This window comes from Macaca fascicularis, chromosome 19 (assembly GCF_037993035.2).
Source record: "Macaca fascicularis isolate 582-1 chromosome 19, T2T-MFA8v1.1".
Classification (NCBI taxonomy): Eukaryota; Metazoa; Chordata; class Mammalia; order Primates; family Cercopithecidae; genus Macaca; species Macaca fascicularis.
In genome coordinates, this window is record NC_088393.1 from 65,287,019 (window position 1) to 65,308,536 (window position 21,518).

At 43.3% G+C, this 21,518-nt stretch overlaps 1 protein-coding gene across 4 annotated transcripts; it reads left to right on the plus strand.

The window, feature by feature from the left end:
* Window positions 1-4,725: 4,725 nt before the first annotated feature.
* Window positions 4,726-18,761, plus strand: ZNF549 (zinc finger protein 549). 4 transcript variants are annotated; one of them, XM_005590524.4, is made up of 4 exons: window positions 4,726-4,995; window positions 8,687-8,725; window positions 13,045-13,171; window positions 15,117-18,761. In XM_005590524.4, exons 1-4 carry the CDS (start codon window positions 4,963-4,965, stop codon window positions 16,838-16,840), a joined length of 1,923 nt encoding a protein of 640 aa, XP_005590581.2. In that variant the 5' UTR covers window positions 4,726-4,962; the 3' UTR covers window positions 16,841-18,761. The 4 variants fall into 4 exon arrangements, with proteins under 4 accessions (XP_005590581.2, XP_073881045.1, XP_065391132.1 ...); XM_074024944.1 differs by having other exon boundaries at window positions 13,045-13,167; XM_065535060.1 differs by having other exon boundaries at window positions 13,087-13,171.
* The last annotated feature ends 2,757 nt before the right edge of the window (window positions 18,762-21,518 follow it).

Below are 21,518 nucleotides of genomic sequence, written 5' to 3' on the forward strand. Positions count from 1 at the left end.
ACAAAATCAATTTGTCTTGGTCCTACAGGCAAAGCAGAATTGAGAGACCCAGGTGTCACTGCTGATGAGCACAAAGGGGTTGAATGCTGTGAAACATGAAACCACTGGCACAGAGATGTTCACCATTCAGTGGCCTGGGATTGCAGCTGAAGTCATCCTAAAGTTAACACGCTATAGATTGAAAGGTGAACAAGGAGCAGACCAGGATTAGGGTAGTGTATGTGACTCTGGCCTCATGGAAAAGTCCGGAGGAGAGTCTGTGATTGTGAATGTGTTGGACTCGCTGCTTGTGCCTGTGCAGGACAAAGACCTTGGAGCCACTGGCCCGGACCATGAAAACCAAACTCACAAAGTCAGGGGAAAAATATGTGATTGCATAGAATAAGTCAAATCTGTCTTGAATTGCACAGGAACAGACTCTATAATTTGTTTCTTCATTAAGGTTTTTCCTGTTCAATGGACCAGTCACTATTTTAAGAATACATGTGTTCATCAAGAGATGCAAAATCCAGCACAAGAAACAAGAGAAGTCAATGACCTTTGGGGATCTAATCTTGAGGTCCATCACCTCCATATCCTGGGGTTGAACTTAATGGCTTGGAAGCCATTGAGGAGGCAGATACTGCTGAAGGAAACCCCTGTGCCTAGTCTGTAATAATAAAATAAAGTTTACACCCTGTATCATCTAGGAAATATTTTGACGCAAAGGCCTCCATTATTTGAGGTATCCCTTTGTAGGAAAGGACCAAGCAGTTGCCTTAGGTCAGTTGGTTGAGAATCAGGTCTGTGGGTCTCAACTTATGTCCAGTGAGCAAAGGGAAGCTGTAAAGACAAAGGAGTGAGTAATTTCCCAGGATCCCAATTCCAGTCTATGCAAGGAAGATTTCAACTTTTCAAACTCAATTGCCTCGATACCTAGGATGTGTTGATTTCAGTTGAAGTCAGAAGAATAAGTAGGGGAAAAAAAAAATAGATGTCTTACCATCACCATGGAGAGTACTTTTCTGTGCTTATCCTATTGCATATTTCCCACTTTAATTGAGCATTGACACTTTATGGATACTTGCCCAAAGGCAGTTCCTGAAAAACTGCATTGGAAATAGCCTCAGTGTCCATCTACAAGAGTCTGGGTGAATGAATGAGAGCAAAACTGCACAACAGATCGCCACAACTTTAGAGATTAGTAAAGATCTCTGTATATCTGTCCCATCAGTATTGTTTCAGGATTTTTCCAACACCATTGAAAAATTAGGAAACACCTTGAACACAACACAAAATTTGTGATTGTTCCTCGTTGCTTTGTCTGAAGGAAAGAGATGAATGCAGAAAACTGTACCCAGCTAAAATAAGTTATGTAGGAATATAAAAACTCATATAAGAACACAATTTGAAAATCTACTGGTAACATCAGTTCACCCAATGGTGTGAGCTAAACCCATCCATATTAGTGTTACACTTTCCATCTGATTTTATGTAATTCTCCTACCACCACTTCACAGTAACTCACAAGCTGCAACCCTTGACTCCCACTTTCACAGGCAAAATTCAACCTTTTTATGTAAAGTGCCATATTTATCATATTAGTTATTTATTAAATGTTTTACATGTGTAAAATTGTGTTGTCTTATTATACTTCTATATTTTATCTTTCACAGATGATATTTTGTGTCTCCATAAGTCCTGTGATTTTATTTTGTATTTTGCATAATTCCATGTTTTTCAAGAATGCATACATTGCATTATTGCAGAACTGACTTAATGGAGTTTCTCCAGGGTATATTTCACATTGAAAAATTCACATTCTAGAATTGTGTACATATTTTTTGAAGCAAGTAAAAACATATAAAAGGAGAGAGTGCTGATAGACAAAGGGGACAGAACTGATACTTTATACAATTTTCTTCTGTTATACCTTTGTGTTTTCACAAATTTAAATACCGTTTTCTTTGTTTTGTTTTGTTTTGAGACAGAGTTTTGCTCTGTTGCCAGGCTGCAGTGCAGTGGCACAATCTCAGCTCACTGCAACCTCTGCCTCCCAGGTTCAAGTGATTCTCCTGCCTCAGCCTCCCGAGTAGTTGGGACTACAGGCGCGCACCACCACGCCCCACTAATTTTCTGTATCTTAGTGGAGATGGGGTTTCACCATGTTGGCCAACATGGTCTCCATCTCCTGACATCGTGATCCGCCCGCCTTGGCCACCCAAAGTGCTGGGATTACAGGTATGAGCCACAGCGCTCAGCCACAGCACTCAGCCTGTACATAATTTTTTTACAACATTAAATCAAGGTGAAATTTAAAAAATCCATGCAATGAAAGATGGAATGAACAAAAAACTGAGTTTGATTGTGTGTCAGCATGATTGCCAATGCAGGCAAGATGTTTTTAAAAAAGCCTTCATGTGGTTTTAAAACTTAGACACATATGTGAACACACACACACCCCTAAATATAAGTAATGAAATCTGAGAACATTGGAAAGGATCATTATCAATATCTTTGTTTTGATTTTATAATATAGTCTTGCAAATGTTATCCTGGAAGAAACTAGGTAATATAATGTATACACAGGATCTTTTAGTATTATTTTTTACAGCTGCATGTAAATCATTGATTATGTCTATATACATTTTCAATTAAAAATTATATGGGTATATACAAGGCAAAAATATACACAAAAACATGTAAAAGTCATGTCCATAATCGTGTTTTGGCAAAATGTATTGCTATTGATACATTGAAAAAATAAGCCTCTTAAAAGTTGGCAATATTACACTAAAATTAGGTAATTTTAAGGAAATATAGAAGCACAATGTAAAACTCTTTTTTTTTTTTTTTGAGACGGAGTCTTGCTCTGTTGCCCAGGCTGGAGTGCAGTGGCAGGATCTCGGCTCACTGCAACATTTGCCTCCCGGGTTCACGCCATTCTCCTGCCTCAGCCTCCTGAGTAGCTGGGACTATAGGCGCCCGCCACCACGCCCGGCTAATTTTTTGTATTTTTATTAGAGACAGGTTTTCACCGTGTTAGCCAGGATGGTCTCCATCTCTTGACCTCGTGATCCACCCACCTCGGCCTCCCAAAGTGCTGGGATTACAGGCGTGAACCACTGTGCCCAGCACGTAAAACTCTTAAAATACAAGGATCATGGCTGGGCACAGTGGTTTACGCCTGTAATCCCAGCACTTTGGGAGGTTGAGGTGGGCGGATCACCTGAGGTTGGGAGTTCGAGACCAGCCTGACCAACATGGAGAAACCCTCTCTCTACTAAAAATGCAAAATTAGCCGAGCATGGTGACACATGCCTGTAATCCCAGCTACTAAGGAGGCTGAGGCAGGAGAATCGCTTGAACTTGGGAGGTAGAGGTCGCGGTGAGCCGAGATCGTGCCATTGCACTCCAACCTGGGCAACAAGGGCGAAACTCCATCTCAAAAAAAAAAAAAAAAAAGATCAGAAATAAATATAGTGGAGAAAAACTAAAGCCAAAAATTACATTCATAAAGATATTTTTACAATATAGGCATCTTATTTAATATGACTCCAATCTAAATGGTAATTTTTCTAACCTTTTTCAAGTAATTATAAAATGTCAAAATTATAAACAATTAAAAACTAAAATGAAATGAAGACAATGGGTAGCAACAAAAGCTAATTGCTAAATATGGGGAAAAAAGGCCAGGAGTGGTGGCTCATGCTTGTAATCTCAGCACTTTAAGGCAGGCGGATCACTTGAGGCCAGTTTGAGACCAGCCTGGCCAACATGGTGAAACCCTGTCTCTACTAAAAATACAAAAATTATCCGGGTGTGGTGGCACGCACCTGTATTCCCAGCTACTCGGGAGGCTGAGGCAGGAGAATTGCTTGAACCTGAGAGGTGGAGGTTGCAGTGAGCAGAGATTGCGCCACTGCACTCCAGCCTGGGTGACAGAGTGAGACTCTGCCTCAAAAAAAAAAAAAAAAAAAAAAAAAAGGAAAAAAGAAAAAGAAGATATAATGTTTTTGTAATCTCATTTCAGTTCCACTTATGATACCAGATACATTATGTAATTCAAGCCACTAACATCTGGGGCCAAAAAACAGAATAAACACAAACGTGTGGGATAAGGGGATGCTGACCCCACTGTTAGTGATCACCCTGGTTGGAGACCAAGATTTTATCATACAGATGAAGCCTGCAGGTAGCACGTTTCAGAGAAATCGATTGTAAATGTTTGGTATCAGACTTAAGGTCTATGTTGATGTTATTGCCGTAGGGGTAGAATGAGGCATGTCCAACCCCCTCTTCCATCATGGCCTCAACTAGATTTTCAGGTTAACTCTATAATGCTGAGAGGAGGGATCCATTCAGATAGTTGGGAGGCCTTTGAATTTTATTTTCGGTTTATAGTCTCTACATTAAAAAAAAAAAAGATTTAAGGACTGCTTCAATTCTCAATTGTCAACATTTTTAATGTACTGAATGCAATATATGTCAACTTTCGTGTTGAGAAATGAATATCAAATCGCATTCTTTTATCATATGTATGTAATAGGCTTTGCTGATCCTAGTTCGACGGGTTTTTTCCTTTGTCCTCACCCTCTCGGATTACGTTCTCAGGGCGCCGCGGAGTGCGGCGTGGTAGGAACTACACCACCCAGAATACTGTGCGCCGAGCGTGCCGGGGCCTTGGACCAATCGTTGCCCAGGAAAGAGGCACCTGCGTAAGGGCGCAATACGCCGGAATCTTCCGGCGTCTTTCCGGTGGTGGTCATTTTGGCTGCACAAGAGTGCGTCCGCCGGTAGGCGGTTCCGGCTGGCTGGGTCCCGGCCAGGTAACTGGAGCTGGAAACCGGTGGAGGTGGTGTCGCCTGCAGAGGACCTGGCCTGGTCTCGGTCTGAGCGTCGCCCAGCGATTTGCCACCGCACGCCCGCCGGATCCCGGGCTTTACCGCGCGCGTCTCCAGGCCCCGCCCCGCCCAGAGTCCCATGGCTGCGGCAGCGCTTGTGAATACACCGCAGGTGAGAGCGGCGTCCTCGGATCCTCACCCGGGTCCTCAAGCCCCGGATTGGGGTCACCTGCGCGGGACTCTGCAGTTCAGGGCCCTTGACAGCGAGGCGTTCTGGGTGGGGTCCTCAGAGCTGACGGGCGGTGAGGTGAAGAAGGGAGAGCGTTGCATATGGTGGGAGCTGCATGCTCAGAGCCTGGGAGGTGCGCCGGGGTCGCGAGCATTCAGAAATCTGGGGGCCGACCGGTGTCTGCAGGGAGCAGAGAGAATGAGGAGAAGGCACGGCTGCCATGGCAGCCTGAGAAGCCGGGTTTTAATTCTGAGTCGTTGGGAGCCACGGAGGGTTGTGAACTAAAGGAGAACACGATCTGAGTGAGGGTCTGAAAAAATATTTCGAAGGCCATGAGTGGAGAGAACAGACTGTTACGGAGTGATGAGGATGGACGCAGAGATTTTGGTGAGGAGACTGCTGTGGTAGACTCCAGGAAGATTATGGTGGATTCTTCATCAGACGGGTGGCTGAAGGGACCTAAGTAATAAGAATCTTGGTAGATCTTAAAGGTAAAGCCAGCAGGATTTTCTGCTGCATCATTTGTGCTTGTGAGCAAAAGTGGGAGTGAAGTATGAACCCAAGTTTTTCTTTTACCTGAATACCTGCAAGAGTTGACAAATCTGGTGGGTGAGCAGATTTCAGGGAGATAGTAGGAGTTGAATTTTGGACGTGGTATTTCTAAACTGCCACAGAGTGAAGTTGTTACATGGGCAGTTGGAATCATAAGTAGAAATTTCGTGGGAGGAGACTGACTCAGTGATGTGTAAATGGTGACAGGCTGGGGCCTAGACTCAGGTCAAGCCTTAAATTTAAACGGGAAATCTTAAGGTTTTACTTTGAGATGAAGAGAGGGAGGGCTGAGGCTGGGGAAGTGTGGGTCGGCCTTGCGAGGCTGCCTGCATATAGGAGGGCCAAGGGGTTCCAGAGGTACTTCCAGAGGGAATGTGTAAGGAATACACACTGCATAGGATGGATTTGAGGGTGGGACACTGTGTAGTCACCATTCAGAAGACTGGGTGAGCTGTTCACTCTGTGTGGAGCCAGAAAAAGATCAGCCAGACTAGCGGAGCAGCCCAAGCCCAGCAAGAGCAGCTCTCCCAGGAAAATACAAGTTTAGACTGTATAGATTCAACGGATTAAATTTATGCAAGCAATTAACTGATTAAAATGCCACTAATAAATATGTTTGCCTTTTTTTTTTTTTTTTTTTTTGAGAGGGAGTCTCGCGCTGTCGCCCAGGCTGGAGTGCTGTGGCCGGATCTCAGCTCACTGCAAGCTCCGCCTCCCGGGTTTGCGCCATTCTCCTGCCTCAGCCTCCCGAGTAGCTGGGACTACAGGCGCCCGCCACCTCACCCGGCTATTTTTTTGTATTTTTTAGTAGAGACGGGGTTTCACTGTGTTAGCCAGGATGGTCTCGATCTCCTGACCTCGTGATCCGCCCGTCTCGGCCTCCCAAAGTGCTGGGATTACAGGCTTGAGCCACCGCGCCCGGCCATATGTTTGCTTTTTGTCATGCTTTCCTGGCACGGAATTCCTAAAATCCTTGTAATTTCCTCAGTGAAAAGTGTCTTGTGATAAGTCATGTACCACATAACAATGTTGACCACATCAATGATGCTAGTCTCATAAGATTATGATACCATATTTTTACTGTACCTTTTCATTTTATTTCTTTCTGATCAGGAGGCAAATTGCATTTTCTAAGTTTGTAAATGTTTAAATGCACAAATAATTATCACTGTGTTACAGTTGCTGACAGTGTTTAGTATAGTAACTTGCTGTACAGGTTTGTAGCCTAGGAACAATAGGCTATACCATTTAGTAGTTGAACAATGAATGTCTGAACAGTAGTTCCCCCGTGTCCTCAGAGGATACTTTTCAAGACCCCCACTGGAGGCTTGAAACTGCAGATAGTACCCAACATGTATATACTATGTTTCTTCCTAGACTACATACCTATAATAAAATCCAGTTTATAAATTAGGCACTATAAGAGATGAACAGTAAATAACTGGAAATAATATAGAACAATTATACTTTATAAGTTAATAAAAGTTATGTAACTGCAGTTGAGACAATAAAAAACCAAAAATTAAATTATAAAAAACGTTATGTGAATGTGGTATCTCTCTAAATATGTTACTGTACTATTCACCCTTCTTATATTGAAGAAGGGACTAAACTCGAAAGAGTGAGATTTCCTCACGCTACTTAGAATGGTGCACTATTGGCTGGGCGTGGTGGATCACACCTGTAATCCCAGCACTTGGTGGATCACGAGGTCCGGAGATCAAGACCATCCTGGCCAACACGGTGAAACCCTGTCTCTACTAAAACTACAAAAAATTAGCCGGGCATAGTGGCAGGCGCCTGTAGTCCCAGCTACTCGGGAAGCTTAGGCAGGAGAATGGCATGAACCCAGGAGGCGGAGCATGCAGTGAGCTGAGATCAAGCCACTGCACTCCAGCCTGGGCGACAAAGCGAGACTCCGTCTCAAAAATAAGTGAATAAATAAAGAATGGTGCACTATTTAAAACTTGAATTGTTTATTTCTAGAATTTTAATATTTAATATTAAAATTTTAATATTACTATTTTCAGGCTGAAGTTGAAATTTACTACTTATAATTTTCACACTGAAGTTGAATGTGGGTAACTGAAACTGCAAATAGCAAAACAGCTGATAAGGGAAGACTACACTTGAGTTTTATGAGATGGCTTAGGGTGTGCAGACGGGGTGGAGTCAGTCACCAGACAAATCAAGTGATTATAGAATTTGAACTTGAAGTCGTACCTCTGGCCTCCAGGGAGGGGTACAGAGATCTGGAGATTAGGTTATATAAAATCTTTAACGGTGAGTTCTGGAAGCTTCAAGGTTGTGAACACTTGGAAATGCTGGGAGAGTGACATAAGAGAGTATGGAAGTATATTCTGCTTTACCCCCCTCCCCAGTACCTTGCCATATGCATCTCTTCCATTTGGCTGTTCCTGAGTTACATCCATTATCATAAAGTGGTAAACATAAGTAAAGCATTTTCCTGAGTTCTGTAAGTGGTTCTAGCAAATTATTGAACCTAAGGAGAGAGGTCATGGCAGCCCCCAAATTTGTAGCCAAGTGGAGAAAATTACAGTGGTCTGGACATTGGCTTGCAATTGGCGTATGAAGTGAGGACAGTTTTGTATGACTGAGCCCTTAAACCTGTTGGTTTAGATGCAACTCCCAGGTAGGTAGTGTTAGAATAGGATTGGATTGTAGGACACCTAGTTGGTATCAGAATCAGAGAATGGTGTGGGAAAAGACACTATGTATTTATTGTCAAGGAATCACAGAAGCCTCTAATAATTTGAAAAGATACCACATTCACATAAAGACTTAAATGGCAAGTAAGAAACACCAGAGTTTTAAAAAATGTTTACAGAAATCTTAATGCCATAGTCAGTACTAACTAAATCTTAGCATTGGATACGTATGAATGAGTTTGATGCCTACAATAGCACTACGAGATAGCCACCATTAAGTGTTTCCATTTTATAGATGAAGGCAACCTCAGAGAGGGTAGGTCTTTGTCTAGTGTCACACAGTTGGCAAGAGCAACTTACCTTTGTAAATGCCACCTTGAACACCTTTATTCATAGCCTCCTTCTTCCTACAGATTCCCATGGCAACAGAAGAGTTTGTGAAACCATCACAGGTAAGTGGAAGAAGTCCCAGGTCTTCACTGACCCTGTTCCCTAAAGCCATGGTTCTGACCCACAGACGCAGGTGACGCTGATGTCCTGGGACTCTTTTTCCTTCGTGTTGGGTCCCTGGGGTCACCTCAGGCCCAGGATGATTAATCAGGGTCAGGAGTTATGCAGAGATGTTCTCATTTCTGCATCCAATAGGATGAAGTGATTAAAGGTTTCCTGGGCATAGGCTCCAGCATGTCCAAATGCTTAGAGATGAGAATGATATGGGCATATATAGGGAACTGCAAGTCTCCATGCACTGTGGCCAAAACTTTTACAGTTTGAGCTGTGACAGAATATGAGTTTCCTTTTCCTTCTTTACAATCTCACAGATACATGATTTGTCCTTTTTGTAGATCTTAGCAAACTCAGAGTACAATTTTTTTTTTTCTTGTTAAGAATTATAGGCCAGGCACAGTGGCTCACGCCTGTAATCCTAGCACTTTGGGAGGCCAAGGCGGGTGGATCACGAGGTCAGGAGATCGAGACCATCCTGGCTAACATGGTGAAACCCCGTCTCTACTAAAAATACAAAAAAAAATCAGCCGGGCGTGGTGGCAGGCACCTGTAGTCCCAGCTTCTCAGGAGGCTGAGGCAGGAGAATGGCATGAACCCGGGAGGCGGAGCTTGCAGTGAGCCAAGGTGGCGCCACTGCACTCCAGCCTGGGCAACAGTGCGAGATTCTGTCTCAAAAATAAAAAATAAAAACTCCCACCTTTTCACTTACAGGAAGTACTTCACAGGTTGTCTTTTACATATCTGAATGGCTGGTATTATTGCTCTTGCGCTTTGGGGGTATTAAGTAAAATAAAGGGTTACTTGAACACAAGCACTGTGATAATGAGACAGTTGATATGATAACCAAGATGGCCACATAGTGACTAACAGGCAGGTAATGTATTCAGCGTGGATCTACTGGACAAAGGGATGATTCACGTCTTGGGCAGAACAGTGTCGGACAGTGTAAGATTTTATCACACTACTCAGAAAAGCACGTCATTTATAACTTTTGAGTTGTTTTTTTCTGGAATTATCCATGTAATATTTTCAGACCACAGTTGACCACTGGTGAGTGAAACCATGGAAAACAAAATAGTGGCTAAGAGCGGGGACGGCTGTATATGTATTCAGTGCTATAAATTTTATTCTAAGCACTGCTTCCACTGCATCTCACAAATTCTAAGTTGTGTTTTCATTGTCATTTAGTTAAAAATATTTTTAAATTTATCTTGAGTATTTCTTCTTTGTTCCATGCATTAAGTCTTGTTTACATCTCCCGGGTATTTTGGGATTTGCCAGCTTTACTGCTTTCTAGTTGAATTCCATTGTGATCACAGAGCATTGTATTATTTCTATTAAACGTATTAAGAGGTATTTTATGACTGTGTATTGTAAACTGGGGAATAAGTGCCCTTCGTGGGGTCTCTAGGATCATTCCAGCACTGCCATGGAAATGAAACTCTGAGAAGCTTGAAGGATTTGTTACATTCATAGGTCGTCATAGAGGGTGGCACAGCAAACCATGCATGGAGCCATATGGAAGGAGTTCTCAGGGAGTGGACTCAACCAAGCAGGCAGGGAGTGAACAGGGAGAGCAAGGACTTGTGGGCAGGCGCCTTTCCTAGTGTGTCTGAATGTCATTCAGTCACAGTCAAAGGAGGAAAGAAAGGGGAGGTTGTGACAGGGACCAGTCTTAGCATGCTGGGTACGTGGTCACCGGGGTGGGTTGCTCATCGTGTATTGGGGATGTTGAAGCATCAGGAAAATAGGAAGTTTTAAAGATTTATAAAACAGGCCCAGAATGTGGTCTGTCTCGTTGACTATTCCATGTGAGCTTGAGAACAGCGCGTATTCTGTTCTTGTTGGACAAAGTAATCTAAAGATGGTGATTATGTCCAGTTGATTGATGGTGTTGTTGAATTCAGCTAAGTTTATTGGTTTTCTGCCTACTATATCTGTCAGTAACAGATAGAAAAGGGTGTGGAAGACTTCAATTATGATGGTGGATTGATCTGTTTCTCCTTGAAGATCTGTCCGTTTTTGCCTCATGTAGTTTGATGCCCTGTGGTCAGGCATGTATGTGCTAAGGATTCTTACATCTTTTTGGAAATGGCCTCAACCTCCCGAGTAGCTGGGATTACAGACGCCCGCCACCACGCCCAGCTAATTTTTGTATTTTTAGTAGAAACAGGGTTTCTCCACATTGGCCAGGCTGATCTCGAACTCCTGACCTCAAGTGATCCACCCGCCTCGGCCTCCCAAAGTGCCTGTGATGTTTTCTCGATAGCTAGACATGATGAGCTCAGTAAAAGGAATTGCTGTAAATAGGCCTTTAATAATGTAGTGGTGAGGTGTGTCAGCGGGCAGGGCAAGCATTTTAAGTCCTGCCGTTAGGTCTCTGTTTTAGTGAGCCTGTTTCTCTTGACTGAAATTCTCATGTGTTTCTAAATAGTGTTTTGTTATGCTTTTTCTCTCCCATTATGTGGAAGAGGATTACTAGAGTGGGTTGTAGTTGGTTATTTCTGTTCCCCCAGATAGATTAGGCTCTGATAATAACCTCTGTAGGTTGGACTTTGGTTAACTGTTGTCTCCCAAGGGCAGGCTTTGTTTAGAGGAACACATTGCTATGGCATATTAAATGATTCATTTTCCCCTCTCTGGTGGAAGCACAAGGGGATTTTTTTTTCCCCCAGTATTCACCATAAGAACTTGGTTAAGTTTCTGGAGGTAAATATTGCAAGATTGTGGGGGCCCCTTATAGTGATAAGTGCCTCTTGAATTTTCAGCTCACAGAATTGTCTACACAGAGCTTACAGCAATTTATGTATTATAGGTTGGGTTTTCTTAACCTGGCACTGGTTTGCATGATGGTTCCTTTCATGAGTTGCTGCTCCTGTGAGCCTTGATTCCCCTGTATTCCCTTGTTTATCTCTCCAATCTTGGGGGCAGTGGTGTGTCCTGTCCCCTTATCTTTCCTGTGTGGATCCTAGAAGAACTGTCCATTTCTTAGTCTGTTTAACTCTTTAATTGCTATTGTGATAGAGTGGCCACTTCCAAGCTCCTTACATGCAGAATCGGAAACCAGAGTCCAGGAGTTAGGCCTTCACAATGTGGAGTCTCATGTTGGGACTTCTTGGTGGTGGTGTCAGGTGCACAGCAAGAGACAGACACGTGGAGTTCAGGAAACGGATCCAAGTGAAAGCTATCCATCAGCCAGTGGCTGGCCTGTGGACCATGGCAAATTTAAGAGGAACACTCTTCAGGTCATAGTGGCAATCCCATCAGTGAGGAAGGATGTAGAGAGTATTCTCTAACGACTGGGTCTCTTGCATGGTCACCTAGAGGTGGGAACCATCACTAAGACCGATAAAGAAGAGTAGTAACCATGGATGTGTGGGGGTAGGATGAAACGGGTGTCCAGCTGCTGGCACAGTCTTTAAATGGGGAATGGTTAAGAGATTCATTCAGAGGCAAAGCAGTAATGGAGGTCAAATGACACCAAGGTCAGGGCTGGTGCTTTTTCTCCCTTCTGCTGGCTCAGACTTTTGTTGGTAACTCTTGGTGGGGCCTGAGTAGTTTCAGACAGGGGGGCAGATTAGGTTAAGAGCAAATGAGATTGACTGGGAGAGTCATTCAGCCTGTGGTGGGAGCAGCTGGGGCCCAGGCTTTGCCTGAGTATAGATGGAGAGAGGAAAGATGTGATGGGTGTGGGGGCAGCACAGGCAACACTGAGGAGGAAGTGGACTTCAGCAGCCTGAGCTCACACAAGGTCTGAGTGGCTGAAATTGGAACAAAGAGCCAGGCCAGATGGGGAAGTCTTCATAACAGTCCTGAGACTGCCTCTGGCTTGGGTCTAACAAAGATGTGTGGTGGTGCTGGATCCGTGTTGCATTTAGCCAGTGCTGCCTGGGCCCCTTGAGCAGAGTGGCATGTGGAGAAGCCAGTGAAGTGCCTGTGTCATGGATGCTGAGGGCGGTGGAGTTCAAGGTGTAGCAGCCATGATCTGGAGATGTGTTCCCATGAATGGTGTGCAACTGGGAGGGAGTATGGCTGTACTCAGGATCCTTGTACTGGCACTTTAAGCCAAGACAGTAAGCACAGGTTTCAGTATATCTGGGTCTCCAGCGAGATGAACCAGCAGGAGCATGGATAAGATTCCATGATGTAAGGCTCAGAGGGAGATACTATAAGGACCTGAGTTGGAGAACTAGGGAGGAGGGAGATTTACTGGGATTCCTGGGGATTGAGTCTGCGCATGATCTCACCTGCCCCCATCATGCAGGGCCATGTGACCTTTGAGGATATTGCTGTGTACTTCTCCCAGGAGGAGTGGGGCCTCCTTGATGAAGCTCAGAGGTGCCTGTATCATGACGTGATGCTGGAGAACTTTTCGCTTATGGCCTCAGTGGGTAAGATCTCTTAAAACCACACCATCGACCTCTGTTGGACTTTGCTCTTCCCCTTTTTCCAGGAGTTTCCTGTCTTTCCCAGAGTTGGACATGGGCCCTGCTTCTTTCCTTGGTTCTTGACCTGTGGAAGACATAGGCGCTGTGGTTGCCAGGCCTGGGTTTTTTCTGCCCCAACATCTACTGTCCTGAAGACTTTCAGTTAAGAGTTTGGGTTCAGACTCTTGTAACTTGCCCAACCGATACCACTTGGTTTTGCCACTCCTTGCTAAGGTTCACTTCTGTGGTGGACCTGTGTTACAGGTTCTCCCCCTGCCTTTAGTAGACATGTCTTTGGACCTGCCTTTCTCAGGAATTATAGGTACTTACATGGTTGCTATTTGTAGGGAACCCTAGACTATGACAGCAACACCCACTCCCAAGGGTTTTTTTGTAATAAGTTTCCCTCCTGTAGTCTGTCATGGGTTGGGGCACTCTGGGCCAGTGTCGTTGATCCACCTCCCTGTTTTTCCCTTAGGATTGCTTCTGCCTTCCAGGACTGAGATAGTCTCCTGACTTAAGCTGGGGACAGGGGAAAGGCCTGTGTTCCTGAAAGGGTAGTGAAGTCTTTAGCCATAGCAAGGGGGGTTAACGAGGTTTGGGACCTGTGACTAGGAGCAGTGGGAGGTCATGATTTCAGGCTGAACTCAAATCATACCAGACAGATGTCCTATGTTCCCCACTCTTTTGGTGCCAGGGCTCATGGCCATACCTCATTTTTCTCTTTTCTCTGCCTGCTTGACAATTTGCCTACTTGTCATTTCTACTGTGATTGTCTCCTACCTCTGTTCTCCACCTCTCCTGTTCCTATTCTGCAGTGTTCTCCAACATTAGCCTATACCTAATGTATTTAATATTATGAGCTGTGCAGATACAGATGTTCCTCAGCTCATAATGGGGTTATATCTTGGTAAACCCATTGTGAGTTGAGAATATCGTAAGTCAGAAATGCATTTAATACACTCAACTTATTAGACATCCTAGCTTAGCAACACAGTAGAGTCTCAGTTGTTCAGCCTTGTGATTGCTTGGCTTACTGAGAGCTGCAGCTTGCTACCACTGCATCACAAGGGTATACACACTGCCTATCACTAGCCTGGGAAAAGTTCAAAATTCAAAGTATGGTTTCTACTGAATGCACATCACTTTTGTATCATCATAAAGTGGAAAAATCATAAGTTCAACCATTGTAAATCAAAGACTATCTACTTAAGCTCTCAAACATCAGCTATCCAGTTGTAATTGCATTTTCCTGGGGTGACACACATTCTGTGCAGGTCTCCCCTGTCTCCCATCAGACAACGTCCTATTGAAAACCATTGACAGAGAAGGGAGTTGTATGCCCCCCTGCCTCTTCCCACCACGGTACCCAATTCCTTGTTCTCCTGCTGGTTATGGGTCTTCCCCTACATGGTAACCTTCAGAGCCCTAATACTACAAGTATTATGTTCCTTGACCTGACAACAGCTCCCTTGTCCTGAAAACAAACCCATAGCCTGGGTGCGATGGCTCATGCCTATAATCCTAGCACTTGGGGAAGCTGAGGTGGGAGGATCACTTGAGCTGAGGAATTTGAGACCAGCCTTGGCAACATAATGAGATCCCTATCTCCACAAAAAATTCTAAAAAATTAGCCAGGCATGGTGGTATATGCCTGTAGTCCCAACTACTTGGGAGGCTGAGGTGGGAGTGTCACTGGAGCCTGGAAGGTCAAGGCTGCAGTGAGATGTGACTGCAACTGCACTCCCATCTGGGTGACAGAGCAAGACTCTCAAAAAAAACAAAACAAAACAACAAAAAAAAAAACAAATCGTGGACTCATCCGTCCCTGTTCCATAGGTATTTGTAATGGAGCTGTTCCCTTCCACCAAAGTCTGCATATACTTCACTTGCATTTTTATGCTTTTAGGGTGTTTGCATGGAATAGAGACTGAGGAGGCCCCTTCTGAGCACACTATTTCTGCACAAGGAGTGTCACAGGCCAGGACTCCAAAGCCAGGTCCTTCCATCCCAAACGCTCATTCTTGTGAGATGTGTATCCTGGTCATGAAAGATATTTTGTACCTCACTGAGCACCAGGGAACACTTCCCTGGCAGAAGCCTTATACTTCTGCGGCCAGTGGGAAATGGTTTTCATTTGGTTCTAACCTGCAACTGCACCAGAACCAGGACAGCGGAGAGAAACACATCAGAAAGGAGGAGAGCAGTGCCTTCCTTCTGAATAGCTGCAAAATTCCTCTGTCAGACAATCTCTTCCCATGCAAAGATGTTGAGAAGGATTTTCCAACCATCCTGGGCCTTCTTCAACACCACACCACCCACAGCAGAGAAGAGTATGCACATAGAAGCAGGGAGATCTTTCAACAAAGACGTTACAAATGTGAGCAAGTTTTCAATGAGAAAGTTCATGTTACTGAGCATCAGAGAGTCCACACTGGAGAAAAAGCTTATAAGCGTAGGGAATATGGGAAATCCTTGAACTCTAAATATTCATTTGTTGAACACCAGAGAACCCATAATGCAGAAAAGCCTTATGTGTGCAGTATATGTGGGAAATCATTCCTCCATAAACAAACACTCGTTGGGCACCAGCAGAGAATTCACACTAGAGAAAGGTCTTATGTGTGCATCGAATGTGGGAAATCCTTGAGCTCCAAATACTCACTTGTGGAACACCAGAGAACCCATAATGGAGAAAAGCCTTATGTGTGCAACGTATGTGGGAAATCATTCCGCCACAAACAAACATTTGTTGGGCACCAGCAGAGAATCCATACTGGAGAGAGGCCTTATGTATGTATTGAATGTGGGAAATCTTTTATTCATTCCTATGACCGCATTCGACACCAGAGAGTTCACACTGGAGAAAGGGCTTATCAGTGCAGTGAATGTGGGAAATCCTTCATATACAAACAGTCACTTCTTGATCACCAGAGAATCCACACGGGAGAAAGGCCTTATGAGTGCAAAGAGTGTGGGAAAGCATTCATTCACAAAAAAAGACTTCTTGAGCACCAGAGAATTCATACTGGAGAAAAGCCTTATGTGTGCATCATATGCGGGAAATCATTTATCCGCTCATCTGACTACATGCGACACCAGAGAATTCACACTGGAGAAAGGGCTTATGAATGCAGTGACTGTGGGAAAGCCTTCATCTCCAAACAAACACTTCTTAAGCATCACAAAATCCACACTAGAGAAAGGCCTTATGAATGCAGTGAATGTGGGAAAGGCTTCTACCTTGAGGTTAAACTTCTTCAGCACCAAAGAATCCATACTAGAGAACAACTTTATGATTGCAATGAATGTGGAAAAGTCTTCAGCCACCAAAAAAGACTTCTTGAGCACCAGAAAGTTCACACTGGAGAAAAGCCCTGTGAGTGCAGTGAATGTGGGAAATGCTTTAGACACCGCACCAGCCTCATTCAACACCAGAAAGTTCACAGTGGAGAGAGGCCTTATAACTGCACTGCATGTGAGAAGGCCTTTATCTATAAAAACAAACTTGTTGAGCATCAGCGAATCCACACTGGAGAAAAGCCGTATGAATGTGGTAAATGTGGGAAAGCCTTCAACAAAAGATACTCCCTTGTCAGGCACCAGAAAGTACATACAACAGAAGAGCCCTAGCAATTGTTGACATGTGCCATTGTCCTATTCACCATAACACACCAGAGAGCCGACTTTTCAAGGGATCCGACAGAAATTAAACCTCATATATCTGCGTATCAGTAGTTGAAAGATTCACTACAAGGTCCAAGTACTTGGGAAACTTTCCAGAGATTATTACTTGTACTTTCTAATCTGCCCAGTGTTACAACAGACACTACCATGTGGCATATCCTCACATTTTTCATCAGTCACTCACATGTGCTCAAGGAATGCAGACCACTGTGCTCACCAAATTCTGAAAGGAGTAATATAATAAAAGCCTATTGAGGGTCCTCTTCCATTTTGCTGAACTGTTCAAGGCATAGACAAAACCCAAATTTGACGAAGAAGAGCAATCTGGATTATTGTAGCCCATGGAGGTTTACCTTCTTCATAGGTTTTTTTTTTTTATGTGATTGCCATAGTGGGATATTCCCTCCCCCACATTACCCAAGAGGGACAATGGGGGGTCTCACCATGTGCTGATGTATATGTTCTGCCAATGTGAAGAGTGAACAGCTCCAACTTTATGTGCCCCTAGGGACATAGTATGAGATCAGAAAATAGTTTAGTCCTATGTGTCTTAATTTTTATTGGTTTCCAAGGTCTCCTAGGAAAGAGAACAGAGCTGTGTGGTCCTAATCATGGTGTCGATTTTATGCCAGATTTATTTGTAGCTCCAGAGGTCTCCCTGAGAAGAGGCATTTGTGACAAACTCAAGTGCTGGGGTCTGCATGAATTGTTTATTTGCAGTGATGCTCCGTATTTCCTAGCACTGTTCATGGCATCTTATTTCCCAGGTCCTTCATTGTAGTCATGGGCACTGAAGGACAGAATTGGTAGGCAGGTCACTGGTTGTAAGACCTACTGGGGCCAGGTAAGAACAGTAATTGGCCCAGACAGGTAGGTGTGATAAACAGAGAGTGGAAAATATTGTAGCCAAGAAGAGTGGATGTGTCCCATCCAAAGGTGCATCCAAAACTGTCTATGTTACTATGGCTTCATGGTTTGGGAGTATATAGAAATTCTCAGGACCTCAGACCTTTGATTCTCCTTTGGCAGCACACATCGTCAGCATAAGTCATCTAAAGATTTTGTGGACTCCCATAACTTCTGTACTCTGTTTGAGATGATTGCTGCATGAGCAGGAAAGCAGGATTTGAGAGAATATACACCTTGCCTTCCAGATATGTGGTTTTTGTGATTCACCCAGATCTGTTATGCCAGTTAGAAATTACCTTTATTACTTCCCATTTATTGCCACTGCTGAGAAGGCTGTCCTTCCTAACTTGTGAGGAGATGAATCCTTAAGTAAATATTGTGTTACCCTATAGTCTGGTTTTCCAAAAGGAGAGGTAGATGCATATTTTTGTGTGGAACCATTTATCTTAAAACATTGAGGTGCAGTTTTTATACACAAAACCTTCTTTTTAAGAATTGTTTGTATGGTTTATTGCCTAATTAATGGGTTTTGATATTCATGTAATCTCAGTAAGTATCTTGTCTTAGAAATATGTGTGTATAGGCCGGGTGCAGTGGCTCATGCCTGGGAGGCCAAGGCAGGTAGATCACCCGAGGTCAGGAGTTCGAGACCAGCCTGGCCAACATAGTGAACTCCAGTCTCTACTAAAAATACAAAAATAGCTGGGCGTGGTGGTGTGGATCTGTAATCCCAGCTATGCAGGAGGCTGAGGCAGGAGGATCACTTGAACCTGGAAGGCGGAGTTTGCAGTGAGCCGAGGTCACGCCATTGCACTCCAGCCTGGGTGACAGAGTGACACTTTGTCTCAAAAAAAAAAAAAAAAGAAAATAAATATGTGTGTATATATTCTATTTTGCATCTTTTCATTCACCTTATTTCATTCAGTCTTCCAAATAAAATGTTCTTAATTTTGATGAAGTCTAATTTGTCTGTGTGTTCTTTTACTGTTATTTTGGTGCTATTTAAAAAAAATGCATTCCTCGGCTGGGCGTGGTGGCTCACGCCTGTAATCCTAGCACTTTGGGAAGCCAAGGTGGGTCAGATCACCTGAGGTCAGGAGTTTGAGACCAGCCTGGCCAACGTGGCAAAACGCCATCTCTACTAAAAATACAAAAAGTAGCTGGGCATGGTGGTGGGTGCCTGTAGTCCCAGCTACTCAGGAGGCTTAGGTGGGAGGATTGCTTGAACCTGGGAGACGGAGGCTGCAGTGAGCTGAGATATTGCCACTACATTCCAGCCTGGGCGACAGAGCAGGACTCCCATCTCGGAAAAAAAATAAATAAAAATAAAAAATAAAAAATTGTGTAATTATAGAAACCTTGGAAAGATTGTTATTCAACTGATATTACGTAAGGTATTTATTTTGTAAATTAGTTGCAATATTAGAATTTCTATGTCAGTCTAGAGTATTTATTTCTCTGCTGTTACTGTGACCTTAACACATTGAAAGAGTTCTTATTTTGCTTTGCCACCCCGTACGCATACTTAATTTTTGTTATTTTCCCAAATTCCAATTATCTTTACAAGATCATTTTCTTTGTTTTTTAAAAGAGCTAACCAGACAAGAAAATTTGCCCTTGTTATTCCCACTTATACAGCTTGTCTGCCAAACGCTTTATGCCATTATTCTCATCAGTCTCATTCTCAGGGGTTTCTCTGAGCAAATCCATACAGAAGTGGAACTGTGTGACACTTCCTGCTCCATTCTCATGCTTCATCTTTAATAGGTAAATTTACCATTTTAAATAGTTTTAAAATCATCTTCACTATGTGTACTTCGGATTTAATCCTACTAATAATTAAGAGGCTCTAAGAATCAATGGATTTAATCCTACTAATGATTAAGATACTCTAAGAATCAATGTAAAACTAATTTTAAAGCCAGTAGCATAATTTTGTGAGTTATGCCTGAGTATTCAAAAATCCTAACAAGTCAAAAATATTAAAATTAATATATTTAATCTTTCCATTTAAATACTTCCATTCCATAAACTTCAGAACCAAAGTTAGATACTAACAAGAGACTGTAGATAAATACAGTGTCAATAGTATCCAGGGACTAGCCCATATACTTGAAAATCTTATTAATCATCAATAAAGTACCCCACCATAAACAAATACACAATAAAAAGTTAAGATACAAATAAAGACAGGCCAATATATGAGTAGACTATTGACAGAAGAAAAACAAAAGGGAATAAAAGGATATGAATTAATGCTCAAACATATTTCAATCTGAGAAACAGCAGATAATACTGTATATTACTTTAAACTTCTAAAGTAAGAAAAACTGGAAAGCTGGGTAATTCTAAATATTGTCTGGGACACAGTGATACAGAAACACTTCTGTCCATCTTATGGGAGAGGAAAGGGCAACCTATAACGTAATTCCAGTTACATACTGGATCACCATATGACCTAGCTATTCAGCTCCAAGGTACATTTTTCATGTATGTCCATAAGTTTATTTAGAACATAACACTGATGACCTTATTTTTAAGGTTGAATTAAGCTAGTGGTAATATATTCCATAGCAGGAGAATGGAGGAAGTACATGTCCATAATCACAAGATTTGAATAAAGGATGAAAGCTTCATGATGTAAAACATTACATGGCAGTTAAAAACCATTCGCTAGAGGTAAGCCCATGAAATAGAGGATAGACTATATTTTGTTGTATTTTGAGTGAAAAAGATAGACAAAAAGAATTGTGAGATCTACAATTCAATAAAACATGATCATTTAAAAATAATACCAGCTGGGCACGGTGGCTCACGCCTGTAATCCCAGCACTTTGGGAGGCTGAGGCGGGCAGATCTCGAGGTCAGGAGATCGAGATCATCCTGGCTAACACGGTAAAACCCCGTCTGTACTAAAAATACAAAAAATTAGTTGGGCGTGGTGGCGGGCGCCTGTAGTCCCAGCTACTCGGGAGGCTGAGGCAGGAGAATGGCGTGAACCCGGGAGGCGGAGCTTGCAGTGAGCCAAGATCGTGCCACTGCACTCCAGCCTGGGCAACAGAGCAAGACTCCATCTCAAAAAAGTAATAATTTAACACCACAAAACTCCAAACCAAAGAAAAAAACCCCAAACAACCCAGACACTTCTTACTAGAACACGTTCCATGCTTTTCTCTCAGTTTCTGGTAGCCCCATGTGTTCCTTGACTTGACGATGTTCTTCCTGTGTCTTCACATTGTCTTCCCTCTGTACATCTGCCTCTGTGACCAAAGTTCCCTTTTTTTTTTTTGAGATGGAGTCTGTCGCCCAGGCTGGATGGAGTGCAGTGGCACGATCTCGGCTCACTGCAACCTCCGCCTCCCGGGTTCAAGTGATTCTCATGCCTCAGCCTCCTGTGTAGCTGGGACTACAAGCGCCTGCCACCACGTCCGGCTAATTTTTTGTATTTTTAGTAGAGATGGGGTTTCACCCTGTTAGCCAGGATGGTCTCGATCCCCTGATCTCGTGATCCACCCGCCTCCACCTCCCAAAGTGCTGGGATTACAGGCATGAGCCACCCCACCAGGCCCAAATTTCCCATTTTTGTAAGGACACAGTTATATTCAATTAGGAACTAACCTAATGGATTAATTAACATGATTACCTGAGGTTCTGAGGGTAACGACTCTAACATCTTTTTTGGAGACACAAACACTTAACATTGCCCTATGAATTT